The sequence below is a fragment of the Ursus americanus genome, chromosome 3 (genome assembly GCF_024610735.1).
Source record: "Ursus americanus isolate L20-20 chromosome 3, mUrsAme1.1.p, whole genome shotgun sequence".
NCBI lineage: Eukaryota > Metazoa > Chordata > Mammalia > Carnivora > Ursidae > Ursus > Ursus americanus.
In genome coordinates, this window is record NC_142129.1 from 15575963 (window position 1) to 15595851 (window position 19889).

Below are 19889 nucleotides of genomic sequence, written 5' to 3' on the forward strand. Positions count from 1 at the left end.
TATGACAACAAAAGTACACTGGAAGAGGAGGCTTAGGGTAGAATCCAGAAATTAAAGGGAAAAAATTGAAAATACTACTTCCATTATCAGGTATATACATAGTATTAAGAGAGAATATAGCTTCATATGAAATGGTAAATATAATCTCAGAAATAGCACTGAGATTTTGTGGCTGCAATTTGAGTTCTATAGAACTCAGATTTAATACAAGGGAAAAACCCCCAAACAATGCATATTAAAGTATATGCTTATATTTTCAAAGAACAACCCAAGACAAGAGGCTTAGGGGAGAGCATTTAGCATAAAGATGAGAAAGACAGGGGCGCCTGGGTGGCTCAGTCGTTAAGCGTCTGCCTTCAGCTCAGGGCATGATCCCGTGTTCTGGGATTGAGCCCCACATCAGGCTCCTCCGCTGGGAACCTGCTTCTTCCTCTCCCACTCCCCTTGCTTCTGTTCCCTCTCTCGCTGGCTGTCTCTATTTCTGTCAAATAAATAAATAAAATCTTTTAAAAAAATGAGAAAGACAAAGACTAAGTTAGGAGCATGGTACTGACCATTAGCCTGAAGTAATAGACGAATGATGTTTTATTTCATAAAGACATGGTGCAGAAATAAGTAATAGTAGTGAGAGTCTTCTATTATCCAGCTACCATTAAAGAGCCTTTTCTAAAAGCTGAATGTCTGGTACAGTCTTTGCTTGCTAAAAATATTTTCCTTCAGATGGCAGAAGCAGCCGTGAGGTGAATAACTATTTTGGACTTAATTCTAATCAATATGGAGGAACTAGTTGGAAATGTGGATGTGAGAAAAATGTTTCTTTATAATTCTTAAATGTAGCATAAGAGAACTGTATGTACATTCTGACAGATTCTTTAAGAAAATTCACTTTAAGGAAAATTCAGAAAGATCAAAGAGAATACCATATTTGGAGACTCAAATAAATGATATGATAGTAGAATCTTAAATGCAAAATTTTGACTCCACCATTAGGGATGATATCAGTGAAATAAAGAATTCTGTTTCCTAAAATGGTCAACAGCACCCTTCCTCCATTTAAGAAAGGGGAGAACCCTATAAGGTTGCGGTGCCATCTTCTAGGATGTAACACGTACCCTAGGTCAACATCCATTATATGGTGTTGTGTCCCCAGTAAGTAGAATACACAAGTCTGAACACACAGTAGGAGTGGTTCAGATTAGCATTACTCCCTTTGACTCACTTAGAAAATGAGTACTTCTTATCCCTGAATTTGAGGCTCTGTGGATCCTAGTTCCTAGTCTTAGGTCCCAGGGGTACCCCGTCTCCTTATTTCAAGAGCTCAGTATTTGAGGAAAGATGTTGCCATACTGGCAGGGGTAAGTAACTTTATCCCTGGAGGAGAGAGGGCTCCTTCACTGTCACATGATGAGCCAGGGAGGAAAACATTGGGCACCTAGGCCATCCAATGATATACCCCATCCCACTTTTGCTAGTTAATGGATAAGCGCAGCAGCCATGATCTGAGAAGGATAAGTGGACCAGGGACTCAGACAACTTGCGAGATGAGGATCTAGGTTGTAATATTTCATAAGCCACCTAGACCAGAAGAGATGTTGGTTAAGGGTGAGAGAAATCTAGAATGGGTAGTCCACAAGGAAGATAAGTTGCAACTTGAAGACAGCTTAAACAGCAGGAGCCATTTCATCCTGTTAACCTACCCCTTTAAAAACTTTTCCAGGAGAGAGACAAAATCCTGGAAGAGATTTTCCCAGGAGTGAACTTGGCACACAACGCCAGTAGGTTCAGTTGGCGCCGAGGGTAAACTGTAGTGGCTGTCATGGTGTACCACAGGATAAAGGCACTCGTTTGCTCAGCTGCCAGCAGTGTTGGCTGCTGGTTACTCACATCTGAGCCCCTCTATGAATGAGACAGGGTATAACAGCCTGGCTCTCTTACCTCAACTTAGCACAACGCTGTAGCACCATTCCAGAGCACCCTGTGGGACTAATGAGCAACTCTCCCCACTGCGCGGACTTACTTTTCTCACTCCCCTACGGGTCTGATTCCTGAGAGCACTCCCCCCTAAGCCTCCTGCATGCCAAGCTCCTTCTCAGAGGCTGTTCTCCAGAGTAGCCAACCTAAGACACCAGGGTAAAGAAGGATTTCTTAAACTGCGGAGAGTACTAATGATTCATTAAGAGCGATAAACGTGACCACATTAAAATCAAGAAACTCCGTTCATTAAGACACCATTAGAAGTGTAAAAAGACAAATAGGAAGAGATATTTTCACATAGCTGTAACTGACAAAGGACTCATACCAGATCTTTTACAAATCCACTACCTATAAGAAAACATTCATTAAAGAAAAATGCACAGAAGGCACAGTCACTTTGCAAAAGATATCAACATGTTTAATAAAAATATAAAAATCTGGGCAATTTCATCAATAGTAAAGGAAATGGAAATTAAACCACAATAAGAGATTATTCCACACTTACGAGAACTGCATAAATTAAAAAGACACCAAATGTTGGTGAGAATGTGGAGCAGGGGTACTCTCATAAATTGTTGGAAGGGGTGCAAATTATATGAATACCTTGGAAATTATTTACATTGACATCATTTCCGAAAATTGAAGATACATACTGAATGTTAGATATACACCTAGCATTGCCACTCCTAGGTGTATATCTTAGTGAAACTCATACGTGTGTACAATAAGACCCCTGTGTAGGACTCTGCACAATAGTGTCTGCAAAGCCCCCAACTGGAAGCAATTCAAACGCCCATCGACAGTAAAATGGATACTGACATATTCTTATAATTAAGCAATCACAGAGCAATAAAAATTGTCAAAGACCATGATTAATAACATGGGTGACTTTTACAACATTATATTTAGAAAAAGAAGCAGGAAAAAAAGTGCGTCCAGTGTTTCTATTCACATAAATTTTAAAAGTTGTATAGAAATGTATGTTACAGTTGCATAGCTCTTAGAATAAAGCAAGAAAGTCATCACCATAAAAAGTAGAAGAGCAATCCCTTCTTGAGGGAGGAAAGCATTCAGGTTGAGAAAGTTTCTGGGGTTTGGTATGTTCTAATTTTGGATCTTATAGCTAACAGTGTTAGCTATAAAAGTATTTGTCCGTCCTTAAGTCCATTGTATTTCAAAATTTTAACCATAAAAAAAAGAAAAGGAGGTAGATCAAAAATAAGAGGTAAGACAATAAGTTCCAAAGCCTTAGATTTGAAGAACTTGGGCCTAAAGCATCATTTTTGGCCTTGGATCTACCATGTTATCTGTTCTCCTTAGCCTAGATCCAATTGGTTGCCAGCTTTGTAGAGCTTCCCCCAACAATGTGTGCCTTCAGCCAAGTTACTTCCTTCCTAGGCTCCAGCCAAATTAATTTCCTCACAGCTACCAATCACATTCAAGTCTTTGTTCTTTTTTGCCTGATTTATTGTAGAAGCCTTCTCACCTGATCTCTATGTGTCCTGTCTCTTCTCCTTTTGATTCATTGTAACTTGGGCAGGTTAGTATTTTTAAAAAATAAACCAATGTTTTACTCCCTGGTATTTTTTTTGTTATCCCCAACTGCTCCCTCCTTCCCCACACCATTTTTTTGCAGCTTGATGTTTAGTACTAATTGCCTCTGGAGAGGAATGGTATATATGTATATATATACATATATACCATTATTCCATATATATATGGAAGGAGTGCATATATATATATATATGGTATATATATGCAATATATATATAATGGTATATATATATCATATTCCATAATATATGGAAGGAGTGATATATATATATCAGTTCATTTATATTTATTTATTATATTTATATAATGTATTTTATATACATATATATAAACAAAATGCAGAGGTCATTTCTTAGTGTTTGATTTTTAAAAGCCAAGGCTTCTGCAGCAGGTGTGTGAGGGTAAGGAGATCATAGGTACTGGAAAGAACTCAGGATATACACTATACTAAAAGTAAAAATAAACACCAACTGAATTCTTGACCCTCAGCATATTAGCCCACAGAGCGTTTTACAAAACTACAAATGAGTTGCTATTACTTAAAAATTAATAATTACTTTATAATATTTTCTAAAAACTGCTAGAAAATCAGGCCACATTGGACCCTTGCTCATGCATACCATCGGCTGTAGTGGAGAAAGTTGCTAATCTTGGACTGGTCAGTAGGATCTCTGGTTCTACTTATTCTTGCACTCATTCCCGTTATCAGAATGGGAAAGCAGGACAACATGGAGAAATAGACTTAGCTCCCCAGGACACTTAACTGTGCTTCCTGCCTGTTTCCTGGTCTCTTTAGGTAGAGGCTATAGAACCACCATCACCTCTGACAAAGATTTTTTGCCTTTGCATCATCCAACTTCAGCAAGAATCCTGATAAGTCAGTTTAGCAACACCCACCCAGCCTCCATATCTGATCCCCCTCCCTGTCTAATCAGGTTCCTCATCTGCCACCATTGCCCAGGTGATGTCTAGGTGGCTAGCAAGAATCACCTCTTATCCTGGATGTGTCCTCTCAGTAACTTTCCATCCACTGACCCCCACCTTGGTCCTTGGCTATAAATTCCCACTTGTCCATGTTGTACTAGGAGTGGGAGCTCAACCTCTCTGTCCCCCTGCAAAATCCCATCACAGTGGTTCCTAGACCTATCACGACAGCACTCATCCTTGAATAAAGTTCTCCTTATCATGCTTAACAATCATCATTGCATTATTCTTTTCCTTTAACATGCTGTCCCCAGTGTATAATAAACATACCTGGTATAAGAACAAGGTGAAACAGGGTTTCTTAGGTTGAGAGAAGGGACGGGATTCAATGGGCATTGAGGAGAAAGCAAGGGATATTTAAAGGATGGCAAAATCCTGAGAAGGAGTCCTAAGCCTGTGCCCCCTATCCTCTTCAAGCTCAGGGGCAGAACAGACTTGATGTTTCAGGCTCCCCCTTGGTACTCATCAAAGGTTTGGACTTCACCTCTCCTTTGCCCCAGATACAAAGCCTTTGGCTCACTCTCCAGACTGTGAAAACTGCTTGCAGCTACTGAAATCTCAACAAGGACAACCCAGGAAGGAATACTGGATCATTTACGACCCCCAATCTACTTCTTAGACCACTCCTTCTCCATAACTTGATGTTTCTCGATCTACCTCATAATTGGATTTGCTTATTGCTACTTTAATTTTGAACCAGTGTTACCTCTCTTAAAGCACTTCAGCTTTTCCTTACATTTTAGTTATATGTATCTTTTTTTCTGTCCTTGGTCACTCCACTTAAATCCCTTGTTTCTAGACCTCATTGTTTCAATCCCTGTATTACCTAGAAAAATGCCCCGCATGTGGTAGGCACACAATTAATATTTATCAAACTAAATTATTGCCCATTATTCAAAATATTTACCATTAGTCCTGGATTTATCTCATTTGCATGTCTGGTAACATTCTTGAGTTTTACTTGAAGTTTTTGATAAATATGGGGTATTGACTCCATGGACTGATGTTCATAAAAACAGAATTAATTTCTATCAAAATTGAAAAAAGGTATAAGACCCAAACTGTCACCCATCAGACCTTCCCTGATAGAGCTGTAGGGAAAATCTGTTGGGAGGCGGTTATAGACCATTGCATCCCTATATGAAAACATTTGGGAAGCTTTTAAAAGGAAAAAGTCACACAGATAATTTGCACGTTTTAGTTTTCATTAGTCATCATCAGGCGGGGTAATGCACAGAGTGGTTGGTGATACTAAGTGTTGGTTGCATCTCAAATTCCCTGAGTCCACAGGCATGAAACACCTTTATAAGAAATTTGGGCACATTAAGAGAAAGAAAACTCTTTGAAAGCCAGGAGAAGCTGGGCTGGGGACCCTCACACAGCTTCATAGTATTGTTCCTCCAAGTTGCTTTCCCAGTTCCTGTCTCCACATATTCTGGTGGAATCTAAATGGGGCAGAGGTCAGAGGAGGCACTGTTAGCCTTCCTTACTTTGGCCTTTCATGTCTGCTCCCACCCTTCTCCCCCCGAAGACCTGCCTAGATCTGTCCCTGGCACTCTCCTGCTCTCTAACTTCCGTGTAAAAAGTGAACAGGATCCCAGGACAGATACTGACTGACATGACCACATACACAAAACACACATGAATTTCAGTTAAAGAGTTACCTCAGCCTGGCATTTGCCTTGCACCCCTTGTTGTGGAATGAAGGTTTGAAAAAAATCTTGGGCATGTCAAGTAGAGAAGACTAAATTTTGGCATCAGACTTTGCCTTTAGGACTAAGACTGATTCTGAAGCTAAATCTACTTGAGTACTTTTATGTCACGGTGGCTGACTTGGGCATAGGTGGTTCTAGCCTCTGCTTCATCAGTCCTGGGAAGATGACAAAGGAGTTTTATCAGTTGCATAGCTTGGAATAGAAAGCCATGAATCTGCTTTATGTCAGATTCTCCTTTCTTCCCATTCCTCATCTCCCTCTGCAGCCCAACAAACCTTCCAGATAAATGTGGTGTATTTTTCTTTACATTAGAGTTTCTGATTTTGTGAGACATACCATTAACTCCATTTATTACTTTACAACTGGTAATATTTCACAAATGTAGTTGGTGTATGAATGATCTTCATTTCTCATGGTATTCTTCTTATGTCATATTGTCTAACTTGTGTATGTCTTCTGAAGGGAACTATAACTCTTTTTTGGGGAAATAACACATGACTGGTTTTGAATGTCTCTAACATATAGCATTTAATATTACTAAACATAGAGTAGGTCCTTAATAGTACTAATTGCTAGGCACAGCACTTTGAGCCCGACTGAGTTTCAGGACACACACACACACACACACACACACACACACATTCTACATACTTTCAGGATGTATATTCGTAGGTACTTTCATAAATGAAAATACACATAGAAAGTTATAGTTAGATATATGCAGTTTCATTGACATTAGATATATTCTTAACAGGTAATAGAGTATAGGGATTAGAACATTGGATCTGGGGGGCATCTGGGTGGCTCAGTCTGTTGAGCGTCTGCCTTTGGCTCAGGTCATGATGCCAGGGTCCTGGGATCGAGCCCTGTTTGGGGCTTCCTGCTCCTCTTTGGAGCCTGCTTCTCCCTCTCCCTCTGCCTGCCACTCCCCCTGCTTGTGCTCTCTCTCTCTGTTAAATAAATAAATAAAATCTTAAAAAAAAAAAAAAAAGAACATTGGATCTGGACCCAAAGTACATTGGTTCAAATCCAAGCTCTGTTCCCTAGCATTGTAAGTTTGGGGCAATTTTTTAATCTCTCTATACTTCAGTTTTATCATCTGTAAATGGAGTTAAATGGTATATCTTTACTAATGTGTTAAGGATTAAATTAGAAAATACATGTAATGTGAAGCACTTAAAGGAGTTCCTGGCACATGTTAAGTGTCCCCAAAATGTTAGTTGTTATTATCATATCCATTTATATCTCCCTAGCTTCTGATGCTCAGAAACATAGAGATCCCCTTTTACAAACTTATTAATTCGAAAGTATCAGCCGAATACCCATTACATACTAGATACTATCCTGGAAATAGAGAATTGAACACGACATTCTCCCTTTCATAATGAATTTCACAGTCTTGTGGGGCAGCTTTCAGAGAAACAAGGATTATAATACAGTATGATAAGAGCTACAGTAGAATCAAGTAAAAGGGGCCAGATGAACATGCAAGAGGGGCAAGTTGTGGTGGCTGGAGGGATGGGATTCTATGGAGCAGTGTCCTTGAGCTGAGTCTTCAAGGGTTAGTAGAAGTTGTCTAACTGAACAAACCAGGAGAAAGCATGTTCCAGGTAGAAGGCAGCATGTTCACAAGCATGGAGACGGGAGAGTTGTTCAAGGAACTTAAGCAGTTATGTTCCACACACAGAGGGAGAGGTGGAAGAGTGGTGGTAGATTCTGCTGGACAGACGGGTCTTGACTGAACCTTGAAAGCTCAGTGTGCAAGGTAAGGAATGTGGACTCTACCTTGTAATTGATAGACAGCCATTGAAATAATTAAGCACAGGAGTGACATGATCAGATTTGGGTCTGAGGAAGATCCTGACAGCCCCACTTTGGATCATTAATTGGAGGGGACAAAATAGAAAGAATAGCCTAACGATAAATTAAGAACCTCAACTAAGACAGTGACAAAGGAGATAAAGAGGAGAGTGTGAATTGAAAACCGATTTCTGAGATAAGTTGAACAGCCATCGTTTGGATGTAATGTGGACAAGGAGACATGAGGAAGAGGGCAGAATGAAGGAATATACTCAGACTTCTGGCATGGGGGGCTCAGAGTGGTAGTGTTATTTGCCAGGAGGAGAAGTATTTTGGGGAGTGGGGGAAGGGGAGATGGATAGTGTACTTTTGTCATACTGAGTTAGAGGTGTCTGTAAAGACAGAGTACATACTTGACTGTCCAACAGAATTATCCAAAGAGCTTGTTAAAAGCAGCCTTTACCTCTAAAGACCCAGATTCAGTACGCTAGAGGTGAGGCCTAAGGATCTGTATTTTTTTAAAAAATCCCCAAGTGGTTCTGATGTAGCCAGTCCACAGCTGTATGGGGATATGTAACAAAAAAATAGGAAATAGAGATTTAGGTGTCTCTGCATGGATGTTGTTGCAGCCAAGATTGTGAATGAATGAGGTCATAGACAGACAATGGGCAAAGTAAGAAGAGGAAGGGGCCAATGACTCAGACCATTGTAATTGTTCCAACAGTGGTTTTCCTTTGCATTATCAAAAACAAGGGGACTGGGCAGTTGCAGTGGAATGTGGGATTGTGATACAAGAGTTAACTACTCTTGGCTTATTTTTCTTTTTTCTGCCTTCCATTCTCTATGCTGCCACAGAGTTATCTTTCAAATGCACTGATCTCGTGATGCTTTTCCTCTGTTTCCAAACTTCACATAATTCCTCCTTTTATGCAGAGTGAAGCTCCAACTCCTTGGCATGGTATTCAAGGTCCTTTATGATCTAGTGTCAACCTGCATCTCCAGAGCCAGCTGCCGTTGCTTCCACCACTAATTCCTTTGACCAGCCACTGCGGGCTTGGTCTTTGCCGGACGTATCATTTATCCTTGTGCCTCAATACTTCCCCTTCTGCCCCAGACGTCCTGCCTCAGCTCTCCCTCTCTGCCTTCTAACTCACAGTTAGCTTTCCAGAAGTCATTCCTACGCAATCCCACAAATCTGGTAGCATTTTTACACATACCACTCTTTGTTCTGGTAATCAGCATTAAATTTGAATTGCAATGAGGAAGGCAGAAAGATATTTTTCTTATAAGTAGAAACTGTGTTTAAATGGAAACCCACTCAATCTTGAAAGTCAAATTTAACTATTCCCTTGTCCGTGTTTTCAGAGAGATGATTTATAGTTCTAGGATAGCATTTACTCTTATCTTCATTGTTCTACAATTAGCTATTAAAGAGTCTGCTTCCTCTATTTGATTTTTAATCCCTAGGCAGCACAGACACTGTTCTCTTCATATTTGAAGCTTCTATAGCCTAGTGCTTCATACCTGGGAGGTTTTTACTAAATGTTTGTTAGACTGAACTGGAAATTCTCAAATATAAGTTTTAAAAACCCCCCACAAGCAGTAAACTCAGAAACTTCACGTGCCTCAGTTCATTCTAATAATCCCCATTCAGCTAAATTTCAGCGAAGGAAGAAGAAAGGTCCCACTTTCTAATCCAAGATAATTTTAAATTATACCCTGATATAATTTTAACCTCTGGCTCAGTATTCAGGATGCCAAATAGTACTCCTTGGAGATTACTTTCATTATTATAAAAACCAAATCAATGAGATCCACTCAAAACGAATTAAAGATTATGCTCTAGGAAAGTTTCAAAAGCATTAAAATAAAAGAGAAAGAGAGAAAAAAAATTACCAGTTTAGGTTCTGAGTAAGTCCCCAGACCGATGACAGGAATGCTGTTTCCATCACTTAGAGGAACGCGGTGGTTTGCAGGGCTGAGGTTCATCCTGGAGAGAGTCTGTGTTTCAAGTTTTTAGGAGTGATTCTGGATGCCTCTAGAGAAGTCTTTTTGAAAAGATCTTCTAGGGCCTCGTTAATCAAAGAAAGGAGAGCCAGAGGGAGGAGCAGTGGGTGGGAAGAGAGATTAGCAGATGTATTTCTCAACCTGTTTTTTTTTTTTCAAGTCGTTTTGAAAAGCCTGAGGTTGTCCTTTGAACTTTATCAGAGGCATGTAAATAACATCACCCACTGAGAGCTGATGCTTACTTCTCTATAAAGAAAAGAGGGAAAACCCCAAAAGAAACAAATCTAGATGGCTTCTACCAGTTAGGATGCTTTCCCAGGCAAGTAACAGGCTAATCTCAAATTCTCTTAAATTATAAAGGACATTTATTGGCTCATATTTCTGAAAGCTTCAACATGAGGGCTAGCTTCACGTGAGAATACAGCAGTTTCCCAGGACTTGCCTGGGCATTCTGATGCAGCACAACTGAGAAGGCATCTGGGATTTTATTACCTAGTTAAGTTTGGAAAACACTGGGCCAGAAGAACAAGTGATGTGGCCCGGAACCAGTTTCTTACCTTCCAGTCCATGTCTCTGCTTCCTCGCTCTCTCGGCAGACTCGCTCGCCCCTTATTGTTAAAAGATGGTGGCCGGTCCTTGGAGTGACATGGTTCCAGATACAAACTCAACAAAATAGAGATTTTTCCTTACCCCATTGCTCACACAGCAACCTAGAAGTGGTCTTTTTGGTCTCCACTGCCTTTCTTGCTTCATGGATCCATCACTAAGCCAATCATGATGTCAAAGTGGAAATAAAAGATTGATCACCTGCAGACAACTAGAAGCCATTTCTAAATTAAGAGTTGGGGTTAATCTCATCTGGGCATAATCTGGAGATTGTTAAGGGAAAGGAAAGAAGTAGTGGGTAGAGAAACAACCAACAAATGTTTAATACAGTCTTCCTCCAAAGGATTGTGCTGTGTATAAAATGTGAGCTTTGGACCTGGTGACCTCAGCATGGTGAAAGTGTGCTGAAAATTGCCTCTCATTCACTTGCCCTCTTCCTGGGACTGTCATTCTCGTTTACATACATATGATCAGCCAGTGAATACAATGATTTAAACTAGGTTGGGGCAGATCACATGGGCAATAGTGACCTTCACCTACCTTTGTAAATCCATCCAACAAATACCTACTGTACACATTTACGTGTTAAGATGCTGGCTCGTATATGTTTCTCTATTTTTATTATTATTGACTTTTTGGTGTTTAGCTCAATGAACTTCTTGGATATTTAGATTCATGATTTTCATTTAATTTGGGAAGTTTGGGGGCATTATTTCTTCAAACATTCTTTTAGTTTCTTCCTCTCGTCTCCCTCTGGGACTCCTGTTATGTATATGTTGGTACTTGATAGTATCTCATAGGGGTCTTAAGTATGGTTTATTTATTTTTTTATTCTTTTCTCTTTTTTCTTCTTAAACTGGATGATCTTAATGGATCTATCTTCCAGTTCCCTAATTCTTCTGCCAGCTTAAATCTACCATTGAAACCCTCCAGTTAGTTTTCATTTCAATTATTGTACTTTTAATCTCCACAGTTTCTGTTTGGTTCATTTTTACAATTTCTATCTCTTTACTGATGTTCTGTATCTGGTGAGATGGTGTTTTCCTGGTTCCTTTAGTTCTTTCCCTGTGACTTCCTTTAGCTCTTTGAGCATATTTAAGAGAGTTGATTCATGTCTTTGTCTAGTAAGTCCAATGCCCGACCATCCTTACGGACACTTGTGATTTTTCCCCTGTGATATTTTTTTGTTTGCATGCTCTGTAATTTTTTGGTTGAAAACTGGAAATTTTGAATATTACAGTGTGACAGTTCTGAAAATCAGATGTTTCCTCCTCCTCGGGGTTTCTGCTGCTGCTTGTTTGTGGGTTGTTACTGTTTGTTTTTTTACTGACTTCTCTAAACTATTTTTGGCAAGTCTGTGCTATTTGTTATGTGAAAGCTGTGTTTAGCTAACTTAGCAGTCATGGTCACTTGGTGTTTTGACCGTTTCCTTCAATGCCTAGAGCAAAAAGTGAAAAAAAAAAAAAAAAAGAAAGAAAAAAATATTCTCTTAGTCTTTGCAGATTGGCCTCTTCAGGGCACCAGTTCAATGCTTAGCCACACTAATTACAATGCTGCCTTAGTCTTTGCTTCCAGCTAGCATGGAGCCTGAAGGCCAGTCGGAGATAAAAGCTGAGGGTCTTCTCAGAACTTTTTGACCACATGCCTAGCCCTGACAGTATGTGTGACCTTCTTGATTAAAGTGTCCCCCACCCCTCACCATCACATATCTCCTTTCCCAATTTCTTCCTTCCCAGGCTTTTCAGTCTGTTGGTTGTCCCAACTAACCCCAGGCTGCCAGAGCCAAAATTTCTTTCTTCTTAAGTTTATTTATTTAAGTAATCTCTACACCCAATGTGGGGCTTGAACTCATGCCCCTGAGACCAAGATCCACGCGCTCCACTGACTGAGCCAGCCAGGTGCCCCTGAAATTTCTGTCTTTAAATGCACACAGCAAAAGCCTCCTGAGCAGCTACCTTTGTCCTAGGAATGCTTCGAGTTAGGCAAAATAAAAGCAAACCTTTGCATGTTCCTTCACGGAGCCACCAGACAGACTGGGACCCACAACAATTTTTTGAGAGTAACATCTCCATTGCTTCCTGTGGCACTAGCATCCTCTACCAGGAATGTGGGCTTAGTCCTCATGGCTGCCATGGATCAGGGTTGTGGGGGATGGTCAGTGGGCCATTTGAACCACCACAGCCCTCTCTCTTACTGCCAAGCAGCGACTTCTTTCTTCACTAAGCTTACCCCTTGTTGTTTTAAGTTCTTGACTAGACTCCGCAGTTCTGCAAAAAAATGAGTCTGACACTTTAGCCAACTCATTAGTCGCTTTTTTATAAAAGGGCAGAACCCTGGAGTTCCCTACTCTGCTACTTTCCTCTTTCCTTTTTTTTTTTTTTAAAAGAATTATTTATTTATTTGAGGGGGGGAGCAAAGGAAGAGAGAGAGAGAGAATCTTAAGCAGGCTCCATCCCCAGTGTTGAGCCCGACTTGGGGCTCCATCTCACGACCCTGAGATTGTCACCTGTGCCATAACCGAGTCGGACATTTAACCAGCTGAGCCACCCAGGCACCCCTCCTCTTTTCAATTTTAAAAGTATTTTTTATTTCTGTTTTGCAATTGGATTATTTCTACTGAATTATATTCAGGTTCACTAACTCTTTCTTCTGTCTTCTTTCCTCCATTCTGCTACTGAGTCCATCCAGTGAGTTCTTTTTTCTTAGATAGCCTTTATTTTTTAGGGAAGTTTTAGGTTCACAGCAAATTTGAGCAGTAAGAACAGAGGGGTTCCATCTACTGCCCTGACTTTTCCCACTATCAATATCCCCCACAAGAGTGGTACATTTCTTACAGTTGAGGTACCTGTTTGACATTACTATCCACCAAAGTCCATAGTTTACATTAGGGTTCAGTGTTCACATTGTACCCTCTATGGATTTTGAAAGATGTATAGTGTCATGTATCCACCATACTGGTATCATACAGAATAATTTGATTGCCCTAAAAATCCTCTGTGTTCTGCTTATTCATCCCTCTCTCTCTCCCTGGCAGTCACTGATCTTTTTACTGTCTCCAAAGTTTTATCTTTTTTCAGAATATTGTACAGATTTTCAAATTGGTTTCTTTCACTTAGTAATATGCACAGGGTTGCTCCATGTCTTTTCATGGGTTGGTAGCTCATTTGTTTTTAGTGGTGAATTATACGTCATTGTCTGGATGTACCACAGTTATCTCTGTCTGCACTCTGGTGCCCGCTTTCTGACTGGTGGCGGGATACTAAAAGACTCCAATGGTACATGAGTTCTGCTCTTCTTTCCACTTCTACCTGCTGCTATTAATTTTTCAAACTCCTGAAATAACTTTCTCATATATATTTCATGTTTTGTCATTATTCAGTGACACTTAATCACATTTTGACTACTCAGAAAAACTAAATCTTTATTCAAAAAGAGCTAAGGATTGAGGTGTTGGTTTGCTCAGTCATTTGGGCATCTGACTCTTGATCTCAGCTCAGGTCTTGATCTCATTGCTGTTGGAATCCTGCATTCTATAATTCTGGAAAAGTTATTTTTGTTTCCAGAAGTCTTAGACCTTCTTCCCCTAGACCCTTTGAACACCTTACAGCTGGACTTCAACTGTCTCTTAGTGTGTGTTATCGAGATGTTCTTGTTATTGTTTGTATGTGTTCTGGATGGGTTGAAGCTTTCCTCTGCTGCAAGGCTGATGTTCTTTTGGTGGCAAAAAAACCTGCTAGAGAATGTGTTTCCCACTTGGGATACATTTTCCACAATTTCTAGTGATGGAAGCTCCCACTTCACTGGACAAAGCATACAAACTAACGAAATCTTGCAAAACCCTTGGAATTCTATCAGTATACAATCTTCCATTGATCCTTTGTTGTCTTGTGCTAGGATGGCCAGCTACTGTTAAGACTTTAATGTCTTATGTTCAAGCCTTTGTTCTACAGAGCATGGTGACCGGGTATTTTATAAATGTCATCAGAGGAAGACAGCCTTCAAGCCTTCAGGCCTCATTGAAAGGGATCTTATCAAGTGCTGCTGACCACTGACACTGCTGCAAAACTAAAAGGTATTGAGCCTTGGGTACACATCTCACAGTTGAAAAAGGCTGATCCTGTACAGGTGTTGGAGATCTCTAAATCATATTGACCAGGAGAAGATGTAGCTGACATAGAGGTAGACTGCTTCTGCCCAAGACAATGCATCAAGACTTCATACTTTAACTAAACATGAAACCTTTCTCCTTCTTTTCCTTTCCTTTCCTCTGACATTGGCCTGTAAAGATAACACCCTCCTGTTTATCTCCCAGATCATTCCTAAGCTGTGGTAACCTCTGGAATGTAGAACAACCTTTTATTTCAGGCTAGGAGAAAAATCTAATTTTGCCCCTAACTTTCAAAGGCAAAATAAGTGATCTCATTGGCCAACTCTAATCCCTGAATTTATAGTGTTAGTTTAGCAGGAAGTGTTCATGATTCAGGATTTGCTTCTTTGGTAAGTCCCTACTTGCTTGATTAGGTATAAATGTAATTGAGGCTATAATGAACAACTACTTCTTATTTCTTGAAATTATTGCAGAATCCGCTACTGAAGCAATAGGAGCCCAACAAAGATTCTTAGACTCTCTGGCCAAAGTTCTTGGTAATAAGATAGTCCCTGATTATCTTTTAGCTGAGCAAGGAGGAGTACTCATCTGCTCTACACTTTGACACTAGAAAATGACACTTCAATTGATGTAGCCCAAAGCTCCTTTCCCAAAATATTCTTCTTGTCACTCAAGTGTAGTCCCAGGCTTAAAGATATATGAGGATATGAGACTCCCCATTCTAAGGGACATAATGGACCCAGAACAGGTACTAACCACTCTGGCAACACAATGGGACCAGAACCAAAAGTTTGATCATTGATGCTTTCTTGTCAAGAAAGATTTTGATCAAAGGGAGGAAACCTAAAAGGAGATTTCACAATGGAACAAGCAAGCCTAGTTAAAAGAGTCTCTTTTAAAATAGGCTCAGGAGACCATAAAGGAGAAGGAATTTATGCATTGTCTTATCAGAGGAACCATGAACTGTTTGCCAACTGCATGTCCTCAGCCTGGACTTAACTCCTTCCTCACCATGACACCTGAATTGTTCCCACACTTCACATTGAAAGAAGCTAACACAATTTGACAAATTTTAATCTATTCACATATTAACTCAACCATCCCGGTTAACCTAGTTTCAATTCCTATTTTGTATAATGGACCTGACTGAGAACTGCCTGCTACTATTAATTTTTCAAACTCCTGAAATAACTTTCTCATATATCTTTCATATTTTGTCACTATTATAACCTTTCACTTTTATAACCCTGCCCTCTTTATGTCTTCTTCATAACAAAATTTAGGAATCCATGTTTCCTGAATTGCAATTTTAATTGCCCAAATAAAAGCCTGTCTGCTTTAATTTTTAGTGAATTCTTTCTTGGTTGACACCATTTTGCTTGAGATTTTATGGGAGACTTCTAGAAAGAGAAAATGATGATTGTAGTATAGTGCTTGAATCTTTCCAATTGCCCTCAGACTAGACAGAGAGCAACTAGGAGGGGAAAAAAAAAACACAACAGACAACTTCAATAAAATTGGTGACAAAGTAAACTCCATGAAACCTAGTGAAGCTTTATGGTGGGGCTTTATGCCCTAAAAATGTAGGATCCTGTGTAACTCAGATTTAGTCTATTAGAAGTTGTGGCTGGAACAGAAAAAGAAGTTCTGATGTCCAGAGAGTGTCCCCAGAATGCAGAAATTCCCCCTAAACCCTTGAGTCATCGAAGAGAGCATCTACATCTGAGTGGAAGCCTCAGAAAGCAAATCTGAAGATAATCACTGACACTGAGAAATGGAGCATCCAGTATGCAGGTAAACACAAAAAGCCCATGAATAGTCCCTGAGGGCTGCAAGAAGATCAGCAAGTCTTGAGGTAGTGTAATTCTTTTTTTTTTTTTAAGATTTTATTTATTTATTTGACAGAGAGAGACAGCCAGCGAGAGAGGGAACACAGCAGGGGGAGTGGGAGAGGAAGAAGCAGGCTCCCAGCGGAGGAGCCCGATGTGGGGCTCGATCCCGGTACGCTGGGATCACGCCCTGAGCCGAAGGCAGACGCTTAACGACTGCGCTACCCAGGCGCCCCTGAGGTAGTGTAATTCTTTAAGGACATCAGCAATAGCCAGGAAAAACTCACCTCAACAAAAACAGAATTATATTTTGAGGAAAAGACTGCTGGGAGTAGAGTAAAACACTGAGAACAAGGAAGAAAAGTGTTCCAGCTACTGGCAGAATGGACCAAGAGAAAGCAGATCTCAGAATTGCAGAAGTGGCTTCATGGGGAGATCATATGTTTGGATTCTTGATGGTAACAAGAGGTCTCCCCAGTAGTGAAGATAGGAAAATTGTTCTGGCTTGCTCCCACCCTCTACAAAAATACAGAATCCTTCTCAGACAAAAAATACAAGAAAACATATTAAATATCACAACAGAAAAGGATTGCAATCAAACCACATAGAGAGATGGCAAAAGGAAAGCATGATGAAAATGAAGCGCCTAATATCAACATATCCAAAAATCACACCAGAAAAAAAAAATGTGATCATTCAACACTTTTAAACTGCAAACTAATATTACAAAATGTGCTAGAAATTACAACATATTTTTTACCCTAAGTTATTTTGTACGTTTAGTATACTCATAACAAAAATGTATGGTTTTTTTTCCTGTAGCCAGACAAATTGATTATAAATACCATACAGAAAATACCTGAGTAGCTAAGAAAACACTTTAAGAACAGGAATGAAGGGAGCTAGTCCTAAAAGGTTAAAAAACGTGGGTGACCTTACAAGTATAGAAGAAAACTCTCCTATATTCAAAATCCAAAGACAATAATAATAAAAATATGTGCACACACACATTTAGGACATTTAAATTGGATCATATTCCTAATTAATGAACAGTGCTTAAAAACTGGAGAATAGTTAACAACACAGTAAGTTACTTAAAAAATTGAATGTTCAGATTAAAAGAAATTAAAATGGCCCTTAAGCATGTTAAAAGTTATTCAACCTCTCTCATAATAAGGGAAATGAAAATTTAAACTGAGACATTATTTTTTACGTATTAGACTGTAAAAAAATCTGCCCTATTGGAGATATGAGGAAGCAGGGATTTTCATGCTTCGATGATGGGAACGCAAGATGGTACACCCCTCTGGAGGGAAATTTGGCACGACCTAGTAAAATCAAATATACATTTACTCATTGATCCAGAAATCCTTGTTCCAGGAATCTATCCATAGTTACATTGGCAAAAGCATAAAATTATGTGTGCATAAGTATTCACTGTATAAATTATTCATATTTGCGAAATACTAGGAAAAATCCCAAAGAACCACTTGACAAAGACTATATTGCTGGCCCTAGAGCTGAGTCTTCAGTAGTCCATTACACAGTTCTATTAAGCCAGCTGCTTCCGCTTGAAGCTTAGACCATGATTTGTGCAGACATGAGCCCACTGCCATTCTTTCTTTGCCAATAAATGTGATCTCTGGACAGAGGCATTGTTGTTTGTTAAATAACTGTGATAAAGTATTCTGTAAATTTTTACTTTCTGGAAGAAGTATTGTGAGCAAGGAAGGCAAACCTGTGTCATATGTCCATTTCATGGTCAGTTCTGATACCTGGAAGTATGAGTCTTCCTAATTTGTTGTTCTTTTCCAAGATTGTTTTGGCTGTTCAATGTTCCCTGCAATTCTATATGCATATGGTGTCTAGTCTTTTTAGTATCATTTGTTGAAAAGACTTTTCTTTGGCCATTGATTTACCTTTGCTTCTTTGTCAAGGTGACCATATCTATGCAGGTGTATTTCTGGGCTATTGATTCTGTTCTACTGATCTGTTGTTTCATCAATATCACACTGTTTAATTACCCATAGATTAATTACCTATGGATTTTTTATATGTAGCAATCTTTTCATTTGTGGCTTATGTAGTAGTGGAACCAAAGGATTTTTATTCTTGTTTGCAAGCATGGATTTTATTAACAATAACTGAGGAAAGAATCAATCATCAGAATAAACCTGGATTAACTCTGCCTTTGATTTTTTAATATATAGGTAATTTTTAAGATCAGACAAAAACTGTACTGTGAATTAATAAGTTTTATAAACATCTGGAAATATGCAGGTTAAGTGGCTACAACTTTTTTTCAATTAACAGACTTTATTTTTAGAGCAGTTTTATGTTTACAGAAAAGTGAGCATAAAGTACAGATTTCCCATGTTAAACTTCTGCTCCCAGTTTTTCCAATGCATTTGTTATAACTGATCCAATATTGATACATTATTATTAACTAAAGTCCGTAGTTTACGCTAAGGTTCACTGTGAATTGTATAATCTATGGATTTCGACAAATGTAGGATGACATGTACCCACCATTGCACAATCCCACAGATTAGTTTCACTGCCCTAAAAATCCTCTGTGCTCCAACTATATTCATCCCTTCTTCAACCCTCTGCATGAACTCCTCGTAACCACTGATTTCACTGATTTTTTTTACTATTGCTGTGGCTTTTCCATTTCCAAAATTTCATATTGTTGGAATCATACAGAATGTAGGCTTTTCCAATTGACTTCTTCAGCAATGTGCATATCTTTTTGTGGCTTGATAGCTCATTTCTTTTTATCATTGGATAATATCCCACTGTATAGATATCAGTTTATCCATTCCCTTATTGAAGGACATCTCGGTTGCATCTAAGTTTTAGCAATTAAGAATAAAGCTATTATAAACATTCATGTGCAGGGTTTTGTGTGGTTATAAGCCTTGTCAGCATTTAGTGTTGATGTTTGCATATTAGTCTTCTAACATGTGCAATGGTATCTCACTGTTGTTTTGATTTGAAATTCCCTCATGACATATGATGTTGGGCATCTTTTTGTATGTTTATGTGCCATCTGTGTACCTTCTTTGGTGAGGTGTCTGGTCAGACATTTAGCTCAGTTTTAAATTGGGTTGTTTGTTTTCTTATTGATGAATTTGAGTTCTTTGTATTATTTTGGATTAGATACCAGTTCTTTATCAGATATGCAGTGTGCAAATATTTTCTCCCAGTCTGTGGCTTGTCTTTTCTCTTAACTGTATCTCTTTCTTGCAGCAGAAGTTTTTAAATGTTCATGACATTCCCCTTAATCCATTTTTTTCATTTATGGGTCAT

The 19889-nt window shown here is 39.2% G+C and overlaps 1 protein-coding gene across 1 annotated transcript in view; it reads right to left on the minus strand.

The window, feature by feature from the left end:
- The window catches only part of AKR1D1 (aldo-keto reductase family 1 member D1), a 48929-nt gene extending 38817 nt beyond the window's left edge, over positions 1–10112 (minus strand). Inside the window, exon 1 of the mRNA XM_045792569.2 lies at positions 9924–10112. Within this exon, the coding sequence (XP_045648525.2) occupies positions 9924–10016 (93 nt within the window). The 5' untranslated portion in view covers positions 10017–10112. The remainder of the gene's footprint in view (positions 1–9923) is intronic.
- Between the last annotated feature and the right edge of the window lie 9777 nt (positions 10113–19889).